This window comes from Passer montanus, unplaced genomic scaffold (assembly GCF_014805655.1).
Source record: "Passer montanus isolate IOZ18808 unplaced genomic scaffold, ASM1480565v1 scaffold1, whole genome shotgun sequence".
Classification (NCBI taxonomy): domain Eukaryota; kingdom Metazoa; phylum Chordata; class Aves; order Passeriformes; family Passeridae; genus Passer; species Passer montanus.
The window spans coordinates 666,221-692,446 of record NW_024356504.1 but is presented as its reverse complement, the minus strand read 5'-3'; the positions used below and the strand labels follow the sequence as shown (position 1 = coordinate 692,446).

At 40.5% G+C, this 26,226-nt stretch overlaps 1 protein-coding gene across 13 annotated transcripts in view; it reads left to right on the top strand.

Moving 5' to 3' along the window:
• ANKRD44 (ankyrin repeat domain 44) overlaps positions 1–26,226 on the top strand; it is a 131,169-nt gene that overhangs the window by 57,038 nt on the left and 47,905 nt on the right. For all 13 annotated transcript variants that reach the window (XM_039699881.1, XM_039699807.1, XM_039699790.1 and 10 more), the window contains exons 2-6: positions 3,821–3,904; positions 13,100–13,178; positions 19,760–19,830; positions 23,417–23,617; positions 24,548–24,635. In XM_039699881.1, the coding sequence (XP_039555815.1) occupies positions 3,821–3,904; positions 13,100–13,178; positions 19,760–19,830; positions 23,417–23,617; positions 24,548–24,635 (523 nt within the window). The remainder of the gene's footprint in view (positions 1–3,820; positions 3,905–13,099; positions 13,179–19,759; positions 19,831–23,416; positions 23,618–24,547; positions 24,636–26,226) is intronic.

The following is a 26,226-nucleotide window of genomic DNA, read 5'->3' as shown; positions in this document are numbered from 1 at the left end:
CACTGGAAGGAGTCAGCAGACACAATTTATTTTTACTAAGATGCTTGTTACAGCACAAAGTAAAGAACCCGCTAATAAAACTTGTTGGTAAGTTTCATACTTATCATAGCAACTCTGTAGAAAAAGTAACATGGAAAGGTTTTTGTTAGCTGCTGGAGTTTATTTTCAGAAAAAAATGTCGACACTCCCAACTAAAATTCTCTTTAAGAAATTGGAAGCTACAGAGAGCTGAGCTGATGAAACAGTTGTTCATCATTCCAAAACCCTGCACCCTTGCTTAATTCTAATAATAGTTATATATAATCTGCTTTGTGCTTTTCTTTTCCCTTTAATGTAAGAAGTTTAACAACTTCTGAATTTGAAGACTTTTAAAGCAAAGTATTTCTGTTAATGAAATAACCTGTTAATGATTTCACAAGTTTTAGAAATTATTTCCAAAAATATACTATCCTTCGATAATTAGGAAGGAAAATTATCTACCCTTCAGGAATTAAAATTAAAAAAAAAAAAGCTGTTTGAAGTCATTGATGCATGAATATGATTATCACTGAAGATCAGAAAAGTAATCTGTTCATTGGGCATCCATCATCAATGTGTGTGTAACTGCACAAGTCCCATTCCAGCCCTGTCAGCTGCTGAATGGAGCAATACTTTTTCCATTGTGCTGATGGATGTGGGTGCATCTTCTCAGCTCTGACCTCAAACTGAGCAGTAATGCTGCAACATAGTTCTGACATGTATTTCCTGGACAGGTCATTATACTTGACTGCACATCTTACACTGAAATGGGTCTCAATATGTAATAAAATTGCCTCAGCAATAAATAATACATTCTCATTTCAAAACGAATACCTTTGAAAATAAAGTAAAATAATGACATAGTGAATCAGAAAAATGGCCAGCTGGAGCAGGCTGCACAGCAGTGACTCAGGATGGTTATTAACCTGGACTGGTTTTATCTCCTGTTTCCAGTTTTCAGGCTCTGATCATTTTTATCTCCCCTTTCCAGTTTCTGGCTCTGATCATTCTCCATTATCTCTGTGTCTTGCTGCTACAGCTATCAGAGATAGATTTTATCATAATTGATTTATAAAAATTAAGTCTTACAGGGGAAAAAGGTCTGAAGGAATGAGGCCTTTGAAATGGGTGTATGGGAACTTTCTCCTGTTAGCAGGAGAATCAGTGGTGGGAGTTATGCCCTGCTTCAGAGGCACATGAACACTGGGGTTTGATCTAAGGAACTGCAGGTGGATGTGACCATGGTATGGGGGACAAAAATTGAGATGAGGATCTTCTGTGTGTCACAGGTCTAAAGAACACAACTATATTCTCAATCTGCTTTCTGTGTTAAAAGGCTGATGCTAAATAGAAAGGTCAAACATTTCTGTAAAACCAATGGTTTGATTCAGATTTTTGGCAGAGAGAAAAAGGGTCAAAGTGGCTTATTGTAGACTTCCCTTTTTTAAAAAGTAATGATGCACAGTACTTTACCCTCTCCCTTTTTAAAAGAAAAACATTGTCTGTAACATCACTTTAACTTGGTTGCCTTCTTTTTTAATTAAAAAAAAAATTAATAGATTTGAATTTTGAGGTTTTTTCTCTTACCTCTGTCTGAGGTCTCACCTTAAATGTCACCGGAGTCTGGCTGATACTTTTCGTTGGGTGCTGGGCATACTGCACGGGCATGCTGCAAATGGGTTCAGGGATAATGTAAGATGATGGAGTATTTGTTTCTTGCTGCTGGATTGTGATTGCCATTCAGCTTGAAATTGAGGAGTTCTCTGCTTTCCTGTTAATTTTTTTCCATTTAAATATTATGATAAATGCACAGGAAATGCAAATATTTTGGTGCAAGCATAATAATTTCATAAGCATTCACTGATTCTTCATAGCTGTTAGTTTTAGGAGAGAAGGGTCTGGTGTTTGCATCCCCTGTTGGGAAATATTCTCTGCCCATTCTGATATGGCTGGGAAAGGGAGCATGCTAAATTGCTAAAGTGAAATGCAATTGTTTTTTCCTTTTCCAAACATCCACTACAATATATAAGACATAGACAGTTGTGATGAAAGATGCTGCCTTAGTCATTTTCATTTTTGGAGGAGTGGCAAGAATGAAATTCCAGTATGAATGTTTCTCAAGGACATAAGGGATTAATATGTCTTAAAATAGACACCATTAACTTAGAAATGTATTTTCCACATTTGAATAAGAAAGATAGGGAGGAAATGGTATTTTCTTAGTTCTTTCAGCCTGTTTTGTGAATTTCAAGATAGTCTGTTTACAAGACAATTAAATTCTGTAGAATCTCAAGACCTGTTGCGGTTTTATGTGCTTAAGTAGTCATGCATGCTGCTGTTTTACAGGATTATTTTAGATTCTGGTGATTGCATGGCACCACAAACTCCTTTTTGCCAGTAAGACCATGAGACAACCAGGAGTGAGCTGTGGAGCACACACTGTCTTCAGGAGGATGCTGGTGAAAGTGGGGCCTGTTTCAACCACATGCTTTATGGGATAGGGATCTTTATGAATTGTCCCCTTCTTCTCCCGTGGGGCCTGTTTCAACCACATGCTTTATGAATTGTCCCCTTCTTCTCCTGAGTCTCCAGCAGCACAGTTTTTCTTCTTTTAGTTCAGTGTGCTGCCAGCTTGGTTACTAGCTCAGCTATTTGCTGCCAAGGTGGTTGGAAGGGCTGAAGTCACCAGGCCTGGCTGAGTTTCGGAGCGCTGAGCGCCCGCAGCGCTCCCTCCCGCTGCCCGGCAGTGTCGGAGAGCAGCGAGCATGGCACATTGTTTCTCCTGTGGGCCTGGTTATTTATTTCTGCATTCCCATTCATAATAGCATAATAACAGACTTGAGACAATAAGATAATTACTTCGCTTCTTGGGTGGTTAAAATTAACTGCGCTCGTTGCGTATTTATTCAGGAAAAAAATACAAGTTGTTTAGTGATTGCCCAGAAATTCATTATCTGCATAATGTTCTGTTTCTAAATGTGTATGGCATGACCGTTCATCTGTGCCAAGAGCAAGCATGCAGCACTATCTGATGTAATTAGTTTTCCCCTTACGTGCCAGGCAGAACATCTGGGCTAATTGTGTGTTGTTGACAAAAGTTGCTGTTCTAATGGAGGTCCCTGTTTGTGCACACACATGCTCATTATAGGTACAAACATGCTCATGATTTCAGTTCATCCTCAAGCTAACTGGTAGCTCTTACTGATGAGGTGCTCCTGGTGATTTGGGACTGGGGTCACACCATGTTTCTGGGCAGCTTTAGCAATTGTTAGGAGTAAAATGCTCTCAGTTTAAACAGAAAAGAGATAATTACTTCGCTTCTTGGGTGGTTAAAATTAACTGCGCTCGTTGCGTATTTATTCAGGAAAAAAATACAAGTTGTTTAGTGATTGCCCAGAAATTCATTATCTGCATAATGTTCTGTTTCTAAATGTGTATGGCATGACCGTTCATCTGTGCCAAGAGCAAGCATGCAGCACTATCTGATGTAATTAGTTTTCCCCTTACGTGCCAGGCAGAACATCTGGGCTAATTGTGTGTTGTTGACAAAAGTTGCTGTTCTAATGGAGGTCCCTGTTTGTGCACACACATGCTCATTATAGGTACAAACATGCTCATGATTTCAGTTCATCCTCAAGCTAACTGGTAGCTCTTACTGATGAGGTGCTCCTGGTGATTTGGGACTGGGGTCACACCATGTCTCTGGGCAGCTTTAGCAACTATTAGCAGGAGTAAAATGCCCTCAGTTTAAACAGAAAATAAACAAACCTGTAATGCTTCTGCTTCTGTTTTCTTTTTCCAGCCTCCACTGGTCCAGGCGATTTTCAGTGGTGATCCAGAGGAGATACGGATGCTGATCTACAAAACTGAGGATGTCAACGCCTTGGTATGTGACTGGCATGTTGTGCACCATGCTTGTGGACTGTGGCAATGGCAGTATTAAAAATGTCCTCAGTAATTAACACATAACAGAATGGAAATGATTGGGAAGTAAGAGATTTGGGGCTTCAGTGGTAACCTAAGTAGGAGTCAATGTAATTGTCTCCAGCAGATGACTTTAAATTTTCTAAGTGTATGGTAATTATTCCAAATGTGCAGGTCAGTCAGGGACATTTTTTTTCTCTTACTGAGAAAATGAATGAAAACAGCTGAAAATTGCATATTTTTACTCTCTGCAGGGCTTCCTTTTATGAAGAGTCTTTGCAGATCAGGAGCTGTTATGCATTTGACTCTACTTGAACTAAAGCTCCAGTATAATTCTCAGTAGTGAGAGTAAGGAAGCAGAATCTTGGCCACAATTTGCCCACAAAGGAATTACTGTTTTGCAGATGGGCTTATTCTAGCCAGAATGGTAAGCAGCTGTAAACAAGTAGTAGTTGAGTGCTTTGGCAGTGAAAAAAATATATCTCCAAGTCAACTTGGTCTTTTTTGCAGAAATTGGAGTGGGTTTTTTCCCCCTCTTTGATTTTAACTTCTATCCGAATTGATAGAAACAAGTCCTGCCAGTCCTGACTACAATATGTGGCCTCTCAAAGTGGTGAGAATATAAAGCAGAAGCAGAATGATCATTTCCAGGTGTTTCCTGGACTTTTGAATCAACCTTCCTTTACTTCATGTCTTTCTGTGATGTAAAACCATCACTTTATTCATTGCTAACTCCAGCGGTTGGTCTGGTAGGGTCTTGGCACTGCAGCATTTGCAGGTAGTGGGGTCCAACTGTGTGGTTCAGAGCTACCAAAAGGAACTAGAGAGGTGATCCTACAGATCTGGTTGATGGGGGTGCCACCCCAGTTGCTGTCCAGTAGAAAGAAAGACATGCCACTGTTTTAAATCTGATCCAAGACCTTCATGTTAAGCTTTCCCCATGATTATCATTGCCTGATTGTTTTCCTGCAAGTTCCTAAAAGTGCTTCCTTAAAGAATCATCTCCCTTGAATTTCCTCCTTCTTTGTTTTTTGCTGATGCTCTTAATAAGCCAAAGGAAAAAACCAAACCCAGCCAAAGAAAACCCCTTCAGCAAGGTAGATGAACACCACAGTCCTAAAATTTAATCCGTATTTCACACTGGATTTTCAAAGTAGTGTTTTCTGTATGAGATTACTGTGGATTTCTCCAATGTTTTTCTGTCCTTTGGCTGCAAGTGTGTTAGTGATGGTTGCTAGGGAGATGTTCTCAGCTGTCAGGTGCAAGATTAGATGAAGAACTCGTGTTTTGCAGATGAGTCCCATAGTTCCCAGAATGGTAAGCAGCTGTAAACAAGTAGTAGTTGAGTGCTTTGGCAGTGAAAAAAATATATCTCCAAGTCAACTTGGTCTTTTTTGCAGAAATTGGAGTGGGTTTTTTCCCCCTCTTTGATTTTAACTTCTATCCGAATTGATAGAAACAAGTCCTGCCAGTCCTGACTACAATATGTGGCCTCTCAAAGTGGTGAGAATATAAAGCAGAAGCAGAATGATCATTTCCAGGTGTTTCCTGGACTTTTGAATCAACCTTCCTTTACTTCATGTCTTTCTGTGATGTAAAACCATCACTTTATTCATTGCTAACTCCAGCGGTTGGTCTGGTAGGGTCTTGGCACTGCAGCATTTGCAGGTAGTGGGGTCCAACTGTGTGGTTCAGAGCTACCAAAAGGAACTAGAGAGGTGATCCTACAGATCTGGGCTCCACCCCAATTGCTGTCCAGTAGAAGGAAAGACATGCCACTGTTTTAAATCTGATCCAAGACCTTCATGTTAAGCTTTCCCCATGATTATCATTGCCTGATTGTTTTCCTGCAAGTTCCTAAAAGTGCTTCCTTAAAGAATCATCTCCCTTGAATTTCCTCCTTCTTTGTTTTTTGCTGATGCTCTTAATAAGCCAAAGGAAAAAACCAAACCCAGCCAAAGAAAACCCCTTCAGCAAGGTAGATGAACACCACAGTCCTAAAATTTAATCCGTATTTCACACTGGATTTTCAAAGTAGTGTTTTCTGTATGAGATTACTGTGGATTTCTCCAATGTTTTTCTGTCCTTTGGCTGCAAGTGTGTTAGTGATGGTTGCTAGGGAGATGTTCTCAGCTGTCAGGTGCAAGATTAGATGAAGAACTCGTGTTTTGCAGATGAGTCCCATAGTACTTAATAGAAAAAGTCATTGAATGGTTCTGCCCATTATTTTTCCCCCCGTATATTGCTTACAATGCTCAAAATCCACCCAAGAATGCTTTGCCTCCTCAGGAGCAAAACTCAGAGCTGTTCTTTGAAGTAATTAGAAATATACTGGTCAACACAAACTCTGAAGGTTGTGCTCTGAATAGTGACTGCAGGGAAGTGTCAATTGTTTGACAAATATCACTGAAGAAAGATGAAAAGATTTCCCCCTCATTGTGCTGTGAGCTGGCAATTTGCATTCCGTGCTTCTGTTTCTATTTTAAGGGTGTTTTTAATTACTTCCACATTAACATTTGGTTGCTCACATGAGAGGAAACTCTGACACCGTTTGGCAGAGATTTGTCCTTTGTTGATCATTTTGTTTGGCTGTGTTAACACTGGAATAGTTCAAATGTAGGTAGGACAGGGATACAAAGTAGAAGTCTGGTTTTGCAGTAAGCTTTGGGTATTTCTGAAGTTTAAAAAATCAGGGTTTTTTTAATCTCCATCAAGAGAAGTATTTGGAAGACAGAAGAAAAAGTGCATGGAGAAACAACACAAAATTAGGAATGCATGTGCAGATGTCCCAAGAGAAAATTAATCTCAGGAAAGAGTTTGAAGGAAATCAGAAGTTTAGAAGACTTTTTTTTTTGGTCTGGTAAAATAATTAGTAATTTCCCAAGCCAAGGACTTGTTTGTTGATGGAAATGGCTACATTCTGGATACTGCTGTAATTGTGACTTCCACTTCAAACACAGTGAAATCTGTTTGGATTACAAGTGTGGTTTTAATTCATTCTGCCACCGTAATTGTCATTTCAACCTCTCCAGTCCCTACCTGTGCTTTGGGGGCATGTGATGCCACTTGTGCATCCTGAGGGCATGGACCCTGTTACATGTAGCTGGCAATGAGCAATTCCCTCAGTATGTACACATACTGAGTACATGGGAAGTGTGGGCAGCATTCAGCAGCCTGTTTTCCCAGGACATTTGTGATGTCACTTGGGCAATCCAGACTGCCAGATGAGTTGCAGGTACACATCCTCTACTCTTGCTCTTTGGTACATTTCAAAGCAGCAGGGTGATTGTGCTATGTGTATGTAGAGGGGGATATTTTGGGGTACTGTTTTTACTTAGGGAAGAGTAGGAGAGAATGACCCCCAGAATCTAATTTGTATCCAGTTGATACCTCTTATTTGGGATTCATAATGCATGAGCTGTGCAGCACCTTCTGTCTGCAAAATCCAGTTGTTGAATGCAATGTTATAAACCAAAATCCTCCCTGTGAAATTTCCATTTTTATCTCAGTCTTCCAGTTTAGTTTCCCTTCAAAATATTAAAAAAAAAGTCATAAAGCCTTCCAGTATTCTTCCCCATAAGCGATGTGTTGTTTGCAAGTAATTTCATTCTCTCTGTTTTTATTTTTTATCCCCTGATGCTGTGTTTTCTCTTGGAGAGAACCCTGTTTCTAGCTGCAGAGTGTCTGCAGAAGAACAGGCAGCAGCACCAGCAGAGATTGCAGGGCCATAATACATGCAGGACCATGTATTTAGGGGGTGGTTTATTATGAGATAAAGAGGGAAGGAAGAAAGTAATTATGGAGACACATATATGTGTGCAGTTCATTACTTTTTTCCTCATTTTCCTGCTTGGAAAGGCAGAGATTTGCAGCACTGCCTTTGTCAGGAGGATTCAGGCTCATTCCAGGCCTTCCTACATGCACAAAAGTTCTGTGTATTCCTGTACTATTGCCAAGGAAGGTTTTGGAGGTGCTGGGAGTGCTTGAGGGTACAAATAGGCACATATTTAGGGTTGTGAGTCTGAAAGGTTTTGCATGTTTGGGATAGCTGAAGTGAGTATTTAGCCTCTAGTAGTGCTGTTTAATAGGCTGCTTATTTAAGTGGGAAGTGATGGAGAATTTTTTTTCCTACAGAAATTATGAACAATTCTCCATTGTATAGCAAAATTGAATATAAAATTACACTGATGTTCTCAATGCAAGGTAACTAGCGTGACTTCTGTTTAGATAATTTTTTTTGGCTTAGATTTTTTAAAAAAATACTTTATAAAGAAAATATTTGAACTGTGAAGAAGATTCTGCTGGAGAGACTGAGTCTGAAATATTCTGGGTTGCAGTGCAACAGCGTGGTAGTGTAGTAATGGTTACTATGTTATATATATCTATATATAAATCTGTGCTGGTGACTCATCTCATCAGTTGGAGGCAGTTAAGGATGTGCAGACCACTGAACTCTCATGGCAGGGTTTGGCTGTAACTGCATTATTGTCTCCAAAGGTAGCAGTATCAGCCTGAAATACTTGAATTTTCTAAATCTTTTGCCATCCTGAGTGATGTGTTCTCCCATGCTTTAATACCCCCCATCCAAAGTCAATACTGTGCTTATAAAAGTGGAGGAATTGTTCAAGTCTGTCTTTTGAGTCTTACAGTGAACACCAGTAATCATCAAAATATTTTCATTCTTTAGGATAAAGAATGGTCCCAATCTGGAATTAGTAATGGAATTAGTTCTATGGTCCCAATCTGGAATTAGTAATTAATTTCTAAAGTTAGGCTTTTCTGTCACTGTCAGCCTCATGGAAGGCAATTGGTAGATAAGGGGGGAGAAAAAAGATAATTTTTCTTGTTCTGAAAAATCAAAGTATTTTCCTCTTCTACTTCATGAACACTTGGAAATTTAAGACTCAGCCCAGAAAAATTTTTATTTCTGAGGCTGAACTGAAGTAATTAGAAAGATACTGGTCAACACAAACTCTGAAAGTTGTGTTCTGTGGGATGAGAGGTACTGGAACGAGGATCTGCATTTTCAGATGGGAATTTCTGTTATGATGCAGAAGAAAGAGCACAAAGCATAAGTTACACAGCTTGATTTTCACCTTCACCTGTGGTTCTCACAGCCAAACATATAGATTTATTCTCTGAATTACAGGCTTTAACAAAAGAATGTATGAGGAGGAGGTTGAAGCAGCAGAGATTTTCTTGGTACACCATCAGCTTTTGCCTCCAAACAGTTGTAAATAGCCCAAGAAATAGGTGCAAAGGCTATCATAAGCTTTTAGCCTCTTCAGTAGTTACTAACAGTTACCAATATTTAATTTTTCTGAAGATAACTTGTATCTGAAATTTTTTTAATGATTGTGATATTTAAATGAGGTGTACTCAGGTATAAAAACTATAAATGGAGTGAATGAGCAGGAGGTTTGTATCTGTCATTGTTTTGGTTAGACTCCATCAGTGGAAGTTATATTCATTAATGTGCTTTTCTGCCACCCAAGTACATTTTGAAGGTGGTGGGAATCCAAAGGCTTCAGTAACTCTGTTTCTGTGGTGGATTAAACTCCTTCTGTAAACTCCAGCTATTCCTGTTAACTGCTCAGTCAATTTGGTGACAAAGAAGGATTCATACATTTATTTTCTGCAGCAGTTGCATTTTCATTTTAATAGTAAGCAGCTCTGTCCTAAGCATCACCTGATCTGAGCAGTTGCAGTTGATATCAAAATTCAAATCCATTATCTCCTTTGACAGGTAGGCTGTGTTGAGGACAAAATGTAGGCCCTTTCCTTAATGTGCCTGATAATGTTACATGTGCTGATATGATTCATTCAGCTCACTGTTCTGCTAATCTTGATGTACCTCAGGCTCTGATCCAATAAAGCACTTAAGTACTAGTCTAACTTTAAGCCTGTGAGGGCCTTATCTGTGCCACTGTGATCACTTGAACAGTTTAAGCAAGTGTTGAGTGTTTTTCTTGCTGAGGCCTTCTGTTCCTGATTGCCTGGCTGTTAAATTCTTAGTTTCTTTTATCTGTATCTGTATTATTAAAAAAAACAAGGCATGTTAACCTGCATCATCATCTTTTCTGTGAACTAATGTAGTCTACTAATGCAGTTTTCATAGAAGCATAGAATGCTTTGTGTTGGAAGTGACATTAAAGATCATTCCAAACTCCTGCCATGAAGGACACCTTTCCCCTTTCACTGGACCGGGTTGCTCAAGGCTCTATCCAACCTGGCCCTGAACACTTCCAGGGACAGGGCATCCACAGCTTCTCTGCACAGCCTGTGTCAGTACTCACCACCTGCACAGTAACTAATTTATTCTCAGTATCTAATCTAAACCTGCCCTCTTTCAGCTTGAAGCCACTTCCCCATGTCCTATCACTACACTCCCTTGTCAAAAGTCCCTCTCCAGCTCTCCTGTAGGCCCCCTTTAGGTGCTGGAAAGAGAGTTTATCTCATCTCAGTATGATTTTCTAGCCATTGTTTATAGCTTATCTACTGTCTCTTGCTGACCTTTTGTTCTTCTGAGAACTGCACTTGAAGCAGGTCTGATTATTTCTCTTAATGCTTTTTGTAATCCTGTTATCATTTCTTCCCCCACTTACTCTCCTTGCCCTGATAATGTACATTGAGGTTTGGGGTTCTGCCAAGCCTTTCCTTGAAAGGACAATTTTTATCCCTCTCTCTGTGTGTAGCCTTCAGTCTTTAGGTCATTATTGATTCATTTTTGTGCTGTTCCCAGCAGTACAGGATGAGGAGCTGGAGCTGGATGAGTGTTGGGGTGCTGGGTGCTGAGCCAGAGAGCGAGGAGCTGTGGCTGTGAGGGATCAGGGCTCTGAGGGGGACACATGGCTGTGGTGGGACAGACAGACAGAAGCCTCAGTTCCTCTGTTGGGGTACCAGTGCTGTGCACAGTCTGAACAGGAGCTCGAGGATGTTCTCCAGTGAGTTGTTCACTGCATGTTCAGCTACAGGTGTAGTGTGTGGGTTTCTCCCTGCCAAACTCCTGAAGATGTTGCCTGTGTGCAAGTGAATGCTGATTTGTGCCTGGTTGTGATAAAGGGAGAAATTTTAGTTTTTTTTCCTCTTGGAGAAATAAAGCTTAAATTCAGTTTTGTGACTAACCTTTCTTTCTCTGAAAACTTGATTTGCACTCAATGTTATATGGCTGAAAACTGAAAGCTTGGAAAGCTTACAGTTAGTTATTCCTGCTACAGAAGAGTAAAATTTTCTATTTCATGTCCTTTACTCCCTCAGTTATGAAATTTGCATCAGATTTACAATTTAATACAGAAATTGCTTATAATCAACAAAGCACTGGGTAGCCTTGGTTCTATGACACAGAAAATTGCTTGGCCTGGTATCATTAACATTCAACTTCCAAGTGCTCTGCCCTTGCCAAACTTGGCAGTGTTGCACTGACAGGTACAGTGGCTATTACAAGTACTGTGTTGTACTAGGGAGAGCTTCATGCATTAATAACAACAAACTAAGAAAAAACTGGTTCTATTGTTGAATATATGTTTGATCAGTCAGTCAGTAATTTTTTGCCAGGTAGCCTTAGGACAGGGAATATGAAAACTATGGAAGATCTCACATGTACTTATGTAGCCTGTAGAAGCTGTTCTGTGGTGTTAGGAATGAAACATGTGAGAGTAATTTGTAATTCTGGTTCCTGAGTGAACACTGCTGCATGGACACTGCTTAATATTCCTTTGATTTGCCTACCATGTGAGAAAGTGAATTCCTGTAAGAGATCTTCCCCTCTGACCTGTGACAGAGTTTTATGTAACCAGTCTTCTGAGAGTTTCATCTGCATGCCCAATACCCAAGATAAAAACCCAATGCAGCAGAATTTGAGGATTATGTGCATGATGTATGTTTAAAAAAACCATACAAACACAAAAATGGAACATGAACTGTTCTGGTGAGCAGTGGCTCTGTACTTCTCAGTGATAGGAAACAATTTTCAACATTCCCATGACAAATGTTTCTGCTGCACAGATTTGTCCACATTTATAGCATACTTTGAAGATACTCCAAAATAGCTTATGGTTGATGATTGCTTGGGCATGTTGAAAGTGATATTTTCATGACAGGCTCAGAGATCTTTTTCAGGGACAGGGTGTAAATATTGGTAGGATTTCTCTGTTGATACTGTTTGCAGGAAGTGTTGAATTTGTTACCAGTTTAAAATATTGAATGCTTGTAGGTTGCAATAAGTTGGATTGCTAAGGTATCTTAGACCTTATTTTTGTGGTTCAGAAACCAAAAGAAAATACATTTAGGACTGGAAACAGCACAATGGCCAGTATTAGTTCTTGTGATTGTTGCCCATATTGTAGTATTTAGCAGTTTCTTTTAAAGGCCTGTGTTCTGGAGTCAGCTGAATAAAGCAATAAAATAAAGGGGTTTCTTGAACACTATTTATATCCCTTGAAATAATAATAATAAAAATAAAAAATATTTAAAATTGACTCCTTAATTTTGAAAATTACAGAAATCAAAAAACCCCTAGATATATTTCAGAAGTTATATATATCTCTTAGCAATTCTTCTAAGTTTAAAGACAAATTTGATTTGTAATACTTTATTTATGTTTAAAGGTCAGTCAAGATGTATATGCCCATCTTGGGCTGCTGTAGATATCCAGGCTAAGGTGTAAAAGAACCTTTGCAGACCAAGAAGAGTTTGCATCTTGACCTTGTGTGTGGTTCCAAATATTTCTCCTGAGATATCCTTTTGAAGACTCTGGTGTTGTAATGTTGATGCAAACTGCATTACAAAGTCTGATATCCAGAAGCATCTGGATTATGTTGCTGTGATACCTAAGAGTGGAAAATGTTTCTGAAAGAGACCTAAAGCTGCTGTCTTTGCTCATTTTAGCTTTGATTTAATCTACCTGGAACAGGATATCAGAGTAAAGGCAACGTCTCTGCAAGGTCTGGTGGAAATGAGTGATAAAAATAGAGGATTATTGGGAAGAAGTGTATTGTTGAGGTCTTGAATTTTGTTCTTTCACTGGCTGAGATTCCATTTCTAACTACAAACAGAAATGTGCATAGAAAAATCAATATATATAAATTCTTTGCTCTTTAACACCAATGGCTGCACTTACTGACCATGTTTTATAACTGGACAATCTGTGGTTTTGTAGGATGCTGAGAAAAGAACACCTCTTCATGTTGCATCGTTCCTGGGGGATGCAGACATCATTGAGCTTCTCATTTTGTCAGGTAAGGTACAGTCCCTCACTGCTGTTAACTGGTAAATCAGCAAATTTCAAAGCTACAAGGAATACCCAGCAAAGCCTATATGAGGGAGTTTTGGGCATTGTTTATTTCTGAGTTTCACAGAGCTGGTTGCATTTCTTGCAAGCTTAGAAAATATATTCAAATTTGGTGATAAAATTTAATGTGATGCGACTGAGAAGAATTAATAAACAAAGTAACTAGCTTTTAACAACTTCTAAAGCCTTCAAACTGAGAGTATTTATGATTCAGAATCTTGCTGAAGTACATATTTGAAATGTGGCTTCATATCCTGGAGTACAATCCAAGAATTCCTGTTAAGCAAAAATTATGGAATAAGAGCAAAAAAATTATTAATCAGCTTAAATTAATTGTAAGTGCTGTTTACATTAGAAGCATGTTTCTAAGAATCAGGAAGTTTATTTGGATATTAGAAACTGTGTAGTAGGAAGTATCTAAACAAAAGAAATGAAAAAAAGTTTCTCAACTGTTGTAGTGACAGAAAACACAATCAAAATATGTCAGAACAAAGCATAAAGCAGTCATCTCTCAAGAAGCGAGCATAATTCATGGCAAACTCCTGGATGTGCTTGCAGATTTCAAAGGCAGTGTTTTTCTAAACTGAAGAACTGTAAGAGTAAAGCTTGTGAGGATTTAAGAATCTGGGACTGAAAGGAACCTTATGGTACAAACTTCTAACCCCTTGCAAGCAACCTTGCTACACAGTTGGTTTCACAATTTCTCAGACAACTTCTTCAAATGAATTCCATTTAAAAAAAAAAAAAAAGTTATTTCAGAATTCTCAGCCCTTTGATTACAAGGTACCTAATTTTCAGCTTTGAATCCTAGAATAATTCAGGCTGGAAGGTATTTCTGGAGATTACCTGATCCAGCCTCCTGCTCAAAGCACTGAATTTCAAAGTCAGATCAGGCTGTTGCTGGGTACATGCAGACCACATAATCATATTTCTTTGGCTTGCCAGTCTAGCCAGACCTGGAGAAGGCAGAAAATGAGAACTCAGTTTGCTGTAGCTGTGTTTCCTCTGTTCATTTTGGGGGAATTCTGGGTTGCTTAATTGCTTAGTGAGGGTAACTAGCTGGATGTACATCATATATCAGCTCTGTCTGCTCTACTCCTGATGGCAGCAGAGTGGTTAAAAAGAGCAGTGCTCTGCTGACAGGTTATCCTTGAGTGGGTTTTTAATGTGCTAAATGCAAGCACGATTTTCTTCCTTGGGAGGAAGGAGTTAATAAATTTAATCTGTGCATGTATTCTTGCAGTTTGTGTTGTTTGTTCCATTGTGGTGTGAGGAGATTGCAGGAGCAATGTGTTTTTTCAAGTTTTGCAAGCATCAGCACAGGCAATATCCTCATAAAGAGAAAGATGAAACAGTTTTGCTCATTTTTGCCAAACAGCATCCAAAAATGTCCCAGTGAACATTCCTGATGAGGGAAGAAGGCTTTCTAGAGTTTTTCTGGGACACTTAGTTCTAGCACCTCTCTTCCAAAATGTCATCCATGGCTTATAGGCTTTGTCTGATCAACAGCATAAAATGTAGGTGATGCATCTTGGGGAACTTTTATATATCCAAGTGAGTGTGAAAAACTTATAATGTGGGCTTTTAAAAATCGAACTTTGTGTCAGTGGGACTGTGCTTGGGTTCAGTCTGCAAGAACTGTGTGGACCTTTCCCACTAGCTCATCATGAGTCAAAATTAATTTTGTGTAGTATGTTCTTCTTATTCATTGTTCTTTAATTTCTGAAGTTCTTTAATTTCAGAAATTAATCATCATTACTCATGATGAGCATGAGTACTTTTATCCAAGAGCAGGTTTGGAGGTTTCTGAGAATTGGAGGAGCAAGTTTATGACTTGTTATAAACACCTCTTTGTGACTGTGATCTCTCCATGAACTAGGCTGCAAGTGCAGCATCTTCCTTTGCTTCACCTCTTCAGTCAGCAAATGGTAGTAGTGAAAGTGTATCATAAAATATTAATATGAACATAACATTTAGTTACATAAGCAGAAAAACTTTGTTGTCTGGCTTAAAATGCAATGGTTTCTCTCAATGCAGTCTCTCTTTTGACAGAGAGAAAGCACACAAACACTTGCTGTTGGTATCAAGCAATATTCTCAGCATGAGTAGAAGCTAGGAGCAGTATCAACACATTTCATTTTGTAGAGTGTTCAGGAGAGAAATTAAATTAAATTTATTAAATTAAATTACCTTCTGAGGTTGTGGTCCATAAACTGGTGGTGGCACAAATAAATGCAATGTCTAATGAATGAAACTTCTGCCCAGGTGGTTGGAGACAGACCAGGAATGGCTTTCTAGGTAGCCACTGGAATGGTCTCTGTTTGGAACTGGTACAGGAGAGAGAGTTCCAGATCCCTCAGCTGCTGTGAGTCACCCTGGCCCATTAAATGTCAGAGCCAGATAGGTCTACACCAGCTCCAAGGTCTGATCCATAATCAGATGGTTCAAACTGGGGAAAGGGTGCTGAGTGCTTTTGTTTTTCCAGGCTGCATGAAAGCAAGGAGCTTTGAGTACTTCTTCACCTCCTTTCTGTCAGAAAGGAGAAGGAGCAAGGTAACCATCTCACAGAAGGAATCTCTGTATGATGCCATTAGTTGTGGATGTGCAGGAGCAATTGTCTGGGCAAATACAACTGCATTCCCATTTGGGCTGCTGCCTCAGGGCATCATGTTTGAGCCCAGTCCCTTACCCCTTGTTCCCCACCTAGGCACTTGCCATCTTGGCAATATTACCTTCCTTTACTATTTCAGAAGGCTCTGGGCTTCTTGCCAAGACGCTGTCCTTACATTTTGTTGGGCCTCTTGCTGTGTCTTACAGGAGAAGTTGGAAAGGTGCAAGGAAATAATGACATTTATAGGTTAAAGACTACAGTTTTCTTCCTCCATTGACTATCCCTAATATTGGAGATTTTGACTGTGGAATCTCGAGATGTGGATTTGGCAGATGTGCTGGATGGAAAACTGTACTTTGGTTATGATAAAGAGATGTTAACTTTATTCCTGAAAGCCAGCATCGAGTTGTTTGTTTCAGACCTCAAAAGAACAGCGGCAGTTTCTGATTTATTTCCTCTTCTGGCAGAAAAATTTGAGTGTGAAAAATGGCAAAGATTACAAAAGAGCCATATTAAAGAAAAGTAGAATACAGAAAGTTTTCTCTCTGTTGATTTTATCTGTAACGTTATATGTTATTTTGTCTTCTTCAGCCTCACAAAGCAAATCCCTACAGCTAAGCCTTTCTGTCAGGCTCAAGAAGAGCATGGTGGAGATGGTGAAGCTGAGGAAAGGCTTTACTCTGAAGAGCTTCTTTTTTAAAAGTGGATATTTTATAGGATGGGTGGGTTCTGTGGCTATCTGAAAGGACTTAAAGTGAAATCTTTAAAGCAACTTCTATTTTCAAGGAAGATTGTGCCATGAATGACACAATTTACATCAATTTGAGTGGTTTTCAGCCCTCTTTGTCCTTATAGACACAGAGATTAATTCGTGGAGTATTGTAGGAAGTGCACTGAAATGTGGTTAAGGTACTTGGTCCAGAGTGAAGAGAGGGACATTGAATTTCTGGTTGACTTGGAGGATGTCTTGTGGGATAGTCTTGAGAATTTAAGCTTCTAGGGTTTGTACACAGCCCATTTTAGATGTAGTAGCATGTTCTAGAGCACTTAGTCTTCAAAATTGGATTTCTGTGTTACTCTTCTTTCAAAGGGCTGTCCTCAGGGCTGTCACAGGATGGGCCTCCAAGTTCCTGGAGTGCAGAGGACACCTTTGAAACCATGAGCATTGCTCTCCCAGTGCCTCTGCTTGATCATCCTTAAAATGACAGATATTTTCTGTCCCCAAATGAGGGGGGACAGAAAAGTGAAGTTTTTTCACTGTCGTTAACCATTGCCTGCGAAGAGCTGCTGGGAACCTAGAAGCTGAATTTTGGTGAAGGAAGTGGCAGTACAAGAGGAAATGTTTTGAAACGTCTCTTCAGAAGATGTGCATCTCAGCAAATGCACAAGAGCAAGTTCTGTAACAGGCAATGGGTGAATTGTGTAGCTCCTGAAAAACAGAAATCACAACCATATTCAACTGATGCACTGCATTAGACACCTAAGAGCAATTTCACTGCTTCACTTAAAGAGGCACAAAGGTAAAGGGATGTGGAAAACAGCTGAGAAAGAAAAGGCTGATAGTGTGCTCTGTATTATTTTATTTACACTGGTCTTGTTTTCCTTCTACTATTTTCTTCAGTTGCTTTCTTGGTAACTATTTCAGTTTCTCAAAGGGTAAGTGGATCAGTGAAGGGCATGAGTAGCTACTGATGGAGATGCTTCTCTTGGTTTTCTCATCATCTTTGTACTCACCAATGCTGCTGGAGTTGTTAAATACTGAGGAATAATGTTGGTCATGCTTTGCTACTCTACATATTAGCCTTTCCTATTTGTAACCCTCTGCTTGTAGGAGTTACTGAATGGGTAGAGATAAAACCAAAGAAACCTTAGTTAAGAACATAAGGCAAATAACCCCAAGGCAAATACAAAAACAATTTCTAAACCCAAAAAGAGGTATTTGCTGTCAATCATCAGGAATTCAAGTAAGCAGTTTCCATCTCCAAGACCCCTACCAGACCAAACCAGGATAATGGAAGGGTGCCTTGAAGTCCTGTCAGCTTCCTGATGGTGAAGAAAGTCATTGCTTTATTGGTCTCTAGAGCCTCACAGAGTGCAGGCAAAGGGCAGGATGCTAATGTGTCAACTGTAATGGCCTTCTCACGAAGAAAAAAGAAGGCAAAAGCTTCCTTGCTTAGACAGATTCATTAGAAAACTATTTTAAATGGTGTCTTTTCTAAAGGGTTTTTTCCCAGAGGGCAGGTTGTGCCACCAGGTACCAGTTTCTGAGGTGAGTTTGGAGGATTGCCTCTAATTGTTGCAGTAGTTATGAAAGTGGCCTTGTTTTCTTGCAGCCAAAAAAACTGTATCCTGACTTGTGGAAATGTGCAAGAACTTGTTTCTTCTCTGATTATCTAGCATGATTCCCAATAACCACTGTGATTCACAGGCAAGCATCTTAATATTCCTAAGAATCAGCTCTCAGAAAGTACTGGTGATTCAGGGAGTGGGATTTATTAATTACAGCCTTTTGAATGCACTTATGGTGCAAAATGAACCTTAAGCATCCCTTTGTTCATGAAGTTCAGAGGCTCAGCCAGGCTGTGCTTCTCTACATATTTTTCTGCATGTGCCGCCCTTCTCAGACTAATACTGCTACCTGCAGACCTGTGAGGTACAATAATTTTTTAAAAATTAGTTTCTCTAGTCCTTATCACTAGATGTTCTTCCTGAGGTATCACGTCAGTGAGTAGCTTTAGTATTTCTTGCAAAGAAATCCTTTTGATCACATACATGAATAGGATACCTTTAAAAAAAATGGGGTCTGAAGTCAGCCAGAACCACTGTGGTTGTCAGATATTCTTCCTTTATCCTTTTTTCTGACAAGCCAGCCCAAATCCATCCTGTTGCCCAGCTGCCCTTGTCAGAGCACCTGTTAGCACTGAACTGCACAGGAGGCAGATGAGTTCTGTTCTTCATCCCTGCTCTTCTGTTGTTTGCCCAGTAACACCCACAGAACCTGATGTAGTGAGTGCCCAGTTCTGGCTCCAACCTGAGCATTTCCTGGTTCTGTTTTCTTGATCCCAGCAGGATCTGTGAAGCAGGGAAGTGGTTATTTTTTGGTGGTCTGCCTGATGGAGCTGGAAACAAGAGGTGTTTGCTCAGGCTAGTTCCTTTCATGTCTGCAGATGGCAAAGTGCTTTGAGCAAAGGGTGCTTTTCTTCCCCCGAGCTGTATCAGTTGATCTAAAAAAATGCATCTTCATAGATACACATGTATGTGCATACATAGGTAATTCCTTCCAACAAACCTTGCTTCTTCTGGGTCCTGTAAACAAAGCAATTCCTAATAATGGTCTTATCTAGCTGGTTCCTTTCTTTCCAAATCCTGCTTTGTGGCCGCATTTCTCTTCACAGAGAAAAGCAAGGCACAGCTTCCCAAGGATTTTTTCTGGGAATCGCAGTGAGGCACCTCAGAGAAAGAAAAAACAATTCTTATCTCAATTGCTGCTCCTCCTGTTGTGCTCATGTGGAATGTGTTCTGGAGATTGTTTACCTGTGGTGACCAGTTGCATCCACGTGTGTGTATTGGGACTGTCGGCTGACAGTCACGAGATTTTGTTCTGTTGAGTGCTTGTGCAGTTTCAGTTTAGCTGTGGTGCACTACAGTATGGAATAATATAGTATAATAAAGTAATTAATTAGCTTTCTGATATCATGGAGTTAGATGCATCATTTTCCCACTCGGGGGCACCTTGCAAATCCTGCTTTATCTGTCTGACACCTGGAAATGCATTTTCAAGGTGAACATGGTGCCAGGAGAGTCCTGGGGAGCACTGAAGGTACCATGTACTCAGCTCTGGCTACTGGGAAACAGCTGGGCAGGGCTCTCAGTGGCACACCCAAGGTCTGCATGTAACCTCTGCTGTTTATTTGCAGGCGCTCGTGTCAATGCCAAGGACAATATGTGGCTGACTCCTCTCCATCGAGCAGTTGCTTCAAGAAGTGAAGTGAGTAAGATTTGATTACCCTGCTTTTACACATAACCAACGTGCTGGGGGAAGAGCAAACCCTGCAGAGCCGTGGTAGGTGGCATGGGCATGCAAAGAGGGAAGGCATTTCCTGCATGCAGGGCACTGCAGCTGGAGGCCAGCATTTACATGTTACCTGTAGCTGCTCTTGAGCCTTCATGTGCTTGATTCCCACCTTGCTTTATGTTACCACAGCAAGTCACGGGGAGCAGTGAGCAGGACTCACATGGGATAGAGTCCACTGTAGTCTACAGAGCCCACATCATCTTCTGATGGTGAAAAAAGAGGAATACATCCCTGTGGGTGTGTGCATGCTGTGTGTGTGCCAGAAGGGAGTGGATGTGGATGTGGATGTGATCCAGCATGCATTACCACATAATTTGTTTTGGTTAATTACATTTCAAGGCATCCATTAGGTTTTCTGTTAATGCATTTGATTCATGCAGAAGTGGGGGCTTGCCCATATTTCTTCTACTTGACAAACAGAAATATCCTGGGATCATGTTGTACCTCTTCCATTGCTATCTTAAAAGGGAGCAGCAATAACTACTGGGAGTGCAGCTCAGGCATTGCTCTGTTTCCAGCTGCACCATTATTCTTGGCTTTCCTTTGTGGACCTCCCTGTCTACTTTCACCCTCCCAGTACTTGGTTACCAGTGAGCCCAACTGCAGACCGAATTGGCTGCTGGGGATGAGGGGAGGGGTTGTGAAACAGACAGAGGGTGGCTGTCTTCCAGAGCCTGATGGACTCGAGTCACCTCTGTAACAATCCAGCGCTTGCCAAGCCTGGATGCAGGAATCCTGGGCTCGCTTCTGAACTCGGGCATTGTTTGGCTGCTGGCTGAGCTTCCCAGCTGCTGGCATCCCCTGAAACCCTCTGAAAGGAATATCTGATAGACTGTGAATGCTGTAATGAGGCAAAATACAAAAAGCCATGTTGGAAAACAAAGATCAGACTTAAACCTTAAAAAACAGCCACAGTCTTTCTGATGCGGGAATTGCAGTGTGCTTGGTTTCTGGTTTTGGATGTGTCAGAGTACATGATTTTTATCATCAGCCACAGTCCTAGCAGAAAATGTATGTCTTTCTGTGGCTTTGTGTCTCATCTTTAACTCTTTGTCAGCTGAAGCACAATGAGAAAGTGTGCTGGCAGTTCTGGTACCTCTCAGTGAGTACTCAGGTGCATTAGTGAGGCAGCAGGGGAAGGCACCAGCCTTTGATCCCTTGTCATGGTGTATTTCATAAACACATTCAGCTTTCTTCTCCTAGCATTTTTAATTCATTATTTATACTGTAATTGCTACTTTTGGTAACAAGTTGGAAACAGAATTTATTATTTTTGAGGCTCTTTCAGTGCTGCTTTTTACCTTCTTACACAAGTGAACAAATGTGCAGCTTTGATGGTGACAGTAATAGATAGCAGTAGGTGAATTCAGAGTTCCCGTTGATAGAAGAAGATGAATTAGTGGTCCAGAAGCTGACCAGTAGGACTCAGTGTAGTTTTGGAAGTTCTTGTGAGCACAGTTGTTTTTAGAATGATCACCAAAAAATTTTAAGTTTTATTATCAATCTTTCACTATGAAGATTTCAGAGGATTCAGAAGTTATCTCCTTGAATCCTTTTATATGTTGATTAAAAGAATGGACTCTTCTTTACTTATGTCTTAATGATTTTTCAAGGGCTTTAGGGATTCATATTTATTTACAAATTAGCAACACTTAGGATGTCTTTCTAGGATTGTTAATGGATATATCAACTTCTGGCCCTAAGCAGATTGAAAAAGGTTAGAGATTTCACTGTAATAGCTTGGGATGGCTAGAGACACTGACTGCAGAGGTTTACACCATAGCTGGGCACTGCATGCATATGGAGAAACTATAATAAAAGGGTAAAGCTCATGCTCTAAAAACAATAGAATTAAAACTTTTCCATAAGGATTTAAACTTTTGATCCCAAATCTGAAAGAGCAGCAGACTGCAGATGTAAACAGAAATGCGTAAATATTTTTCTTTTAAAATCTAAGTATTTTTAGCTTCGGATATTCAGTCCTTATTATTTACTTCTAAAAATTCTCCTTTGAATTTTTTTTTCTTTCACTAAGAGTGCATGAAGTTTCCTTCTGACTTCATGTCCCAGCTGCGTAGGTCTCCAGTGGATTACATTGAAATTACTCTTAAAATAGTAGGCCTGTAATTTAAAAAAACAAAATCCTCTTGAGACATCAGCAGTCATATATTATTATTGGTGCTGTAAGAGATGCAGTCATTCACTGAACAAATCTGTTAGAGGAGAGTTTGTGAGATGGTTGTAGAAAATGAAACTGCTGAGATCAGTTGAGGACAAAGACATAAAACTCTCAGTATGTGTGTAGTGTTGATACAGACTGCAAGCACTCTCCTGGCCCATTCTAGATATAAAAGTACTAAGTAAACATAGTGTATGCATTTGTTATTCATTAATAAAATTTTGGCTGGGCTTAACAGAAAACTTTGCAGTTTATGGAAAAAGAATAGGGTACTATGTAGGACTAGGGCTTTTCCACATACCAGATGTGAGTTGAATTTATCAGACAAGGCTGCTTGAATGCTACTGTGTCCCAGTAGTTCCTCTGTAATTTTTTTTTTTTTTGGGGGGGGGGAAGGAAGAAGAAAAGAAATGCAATTTTGAGAAAAAATTGTGGGTTTTATCTGACTTGCTTAATGGCAGATGCATGAGTAGAAGCAGAAATGAACCGATTGTGAGTTCTTCAGCAAGAGGGGTCTCAAGAGAGAACAGTACATTTTCTCACTGGGAAATATTTACTTTTAACCAACAAAATTAACCTTAAAAGATGTTGTTTGGTCTCAGGCTGACAGAATGGATATTGCAGTCAAGACCCTTGGCCTATGCTTAGGCCTTGGGGAGGAAAGGAATGCTAATGCTAAGCTGGGGACACCAGCATTCTCATGTTTTTGCAAAGCTAAAATTTTGTTTTCACATGTTCTTCTTTATTTTCCCCTTTTTCCTGTTTATAAACAAAATGTGCAGCATTTTGCCGTTATTTTGACGTGCTTTTATTTTTGTAAATTATTCCTGTAGCAGTGTGTGTTGGGTTTGTGTGACAAGGATGTGGTAGTGGAGGGCATCCTCTGTGAGAAGCTGCCAGAAGCTTCTTCATGTTGGACAGAGCCAGTGCCAGGCAGCTCCAGGGTGTCCTGCTGCTGGCCAGGGCTGGGCCCATCAGTGGTGGCAGTAATGGCTCAAATGAATTCATTTCTTCACTGCAAGCACAGCTGTGAGGTTAATCAACCAAACAGGATGGGCTCTCTGCACAGGCAGCTTAGAACAACCTCAAATCCACCTGGCAGGTTTTGACTGTGAGGCCACTTCTCTCAGTGGCAGCAGAGGTGATGTGTCCCGGGCCACCTGAATGGACAGTGCCATTGCAGAGGCCTGGGAGGTGGCTTGGATGGCTGCTGTTCTCTGTGCCTCCGTGACACACCGGTCGCGTGCCGGAGCTGCCGGGGCAGCGCCGTGCGTTCCCTGGAGCTGCTGGGTGACGGCCGTGGCCGTGCTGCCGTTGCAGGAAGCCGTGCAGGTGCTCATCAAGCACTCGGCCGATGTCAACGCCCGGGACAAGAACTGGCAGACCCCGCTGCACGTGGCGGCCGCCAACAAGGCGGTGAAGTGCGCGGAGATCCTGATCCCCCTGCTGAGCAGCGTCAACGTGTCGGACCGCGGCGGGCGCACGGCGCTGCACCACGCCGCGCTCAACGGCCACATCGAGGTGAGCGCGCCAGCACTGCACTGCCCGCTCTCTGCTGGGCTCATCCACTGCCTTCCTGCTAGTCTGAGTCTAGTGCTAGTCTAGACTCAACTCTAGCACTCAGTCTAGATCTGCTGTGTCTGGGTCTAGACTGAGCCCCATGTCCCCGAGCCGCAGGGTTGCTGTCACTTGGCTGCTTCCCAAACTGGCAGGAAGACAGCAGTGGCTGGAAGTGGCTGTGTAGAGCCAGGGTATGAGTGAGGTGTGCACACAGTCCTGGAGAGCTGGCTGTGCCACTGCTTCCAGCAGCTCCAGGGTCCCCTGGCTTCTTTGGAGCTGCCTGTGAAAATAAGGGGGGCAGAATGGAAAAAGGGAAAAGTGGTGGATTCATTTCATACTGAAGAAACATGCAGCTGTGCGAGATCCAGTCACTGCTTTTCTAATTGACCTTCTAGAAAATATGCTTCTGATTTTCCCTACTTATACAAGCAAACCTTTCTAGTATTATTATTTAACTATATGAAAAAGCTTATGTAAATAAAGTCTCTAGATTTTTGCCTCCTACGTTTTACTAGTCTTGAGATCTGGGTTTAAGGATCATTTTCCCATTCCACACCTGAAGAACTAGATATGGAATAAAAACTCTTATACTGGAACAGTAAGCTTCTGTCAGTGAAAGTTGATGAGTTGTACTGTAATTAAAAGAAGAAAGAGGAATGGTAGCTCCTGTAAAAAGGTGATGATGTTTGACCTTTAAAACACTGGACTGTAGGAAAGAGACAGTAATGTCTGTGTCTAACTGTCATAATCTGAATATTTTTGATAGAGAATATCAGAAATGATCATTCAAATGCAGCATTTTGTATTCCAGCTTTATTGCAAGATTGATTTGTTATAAACCTTTGAGTGTGTGATCTGGAGGGTTGGTTTACCTTCTGTTGTTCCTTCTAGATGGTGAACTTGCTCTTAGCCAAGGGGGCAAACATCAATGCTTTTGACAAAAAGGACAGAAGAGCTCTTCACTGGGCAGCGTACATGGGTAAGGCTTGGGCTGCTGCTCCTTCTTTTTAATTTCCTATTCACCAACGGGTGGCATGTCTTGAAATGGACAGGAACAGACCTGGCCCTGGAAAGAGAGTGTTGTAATTACCCTGAAGAGGGAAGGGTTCAGCTGATCTAAATAAACACTGTCCATTTAAGGGTTTGCAGCTAGGGAGATCTTGGCTGTGATTTCCTTTTTAAGACAGTTAATTGTGGCCTTTTTGTGTTGCTTTTTCATTTTGGTCTTATTCTGACTCTAAATCAAGCCTGAACTATATTTGTGCTGGAAAAAAACCCCAGGTTATATTTGTTTCAGTTTTTGTTAAAAAGTACTTTCAATGAAATGCAGGTAACTGTGACCAAAAATGTTGTTGTTTATTGCAGTGTATAAGCAGCTAGGTTATGATATTCTTAGGAAATGCACAATAGGCACTTTCTTCCTCTTAGGAGAATACTGTCACCTTTTATTCCAGAGTGGACAAGAGCAACTGAATATCTCCTCAAAAATAAGTGGTGTTACCAAATACTGCTTAACTCAAACAGTTTGACTTATCATTCCTTTCAAGTTAAAGGCAAATCTCTTACAGTGGGGCATTATAATTTAAAAATACAAGATTGTGATAGTGGTCATGCTCATTCAAGAGCTTTTGTTGGCCAAGCTGTATATTTCAGGTTACCATTTGTGGGGAGTTGTGCACCCTCAGCCAGGAACTCTTTCATTTGACATGTCTTGATTTTAATCCTGGCACTTTTAGAAATGAGATAATAGGAGATTTCCAACTGTGAGAAAAGCATATTGTGTGGTTTTTTGATATACACAGACACAGATGGAATGGCTCTTGCCAACAACTGTGATGTGGCTTTTGAGCTAACGAGCTTTGAACTTCACTCTCTAGATTTGAAAGGTTCTTGCATTGTGCTGTGAAGTTCCATGCCTCTTTTCCATTTAAATGTTTTCAAAAATTCATGATGTACTTTTAAAAGTATTTAGATAACATCTAAGGCCTAAATTAGCAATGGAGTCTGTAGAGCATTTTAGACAGACGTTAGATAGTGACATGAGAGTTGTAAACCTTTACAGAGTTTCTGGAATATTTAATTATTTTTGTACACTAATTATCTATAGACTTCGTACATATTGTTTCTTGGGTCCTGCACATGACCAGAACTGCTCCTGTCATGAAAGTGCTGTGCAACTCAGGTGGAGCACAACTTTGTATGGTGTTTGACATAATAAATATTTAATTCTAAGACAGACCGTTCTGTCTCAGCATAAAGCAATAGAACTGTTCCTCTTAATTTTATAATTTATTAAGGTTATTTTTTATCTCTAACGAAAACCAAGAAGTGTTAGCAGTTGTATTTGCAGGTGACATCAGTAGGATGCTGTTTTGGGAGACTTGCATTGCCATGCTCCTGTGCTCACTGTATCACTATCCTCTGTAAGAGGGAGAATAAAACACACTCTGTTAGCTTGAGAGAAATAAATGGAAAAGAGGTGTGGTTTTGTTCTTTTGGCAACTGGAAAATCAATTCAGTAAAAGGAAATTTGACACATTTGGAGAAGGTGAATGCGTGGATTTCTTCCC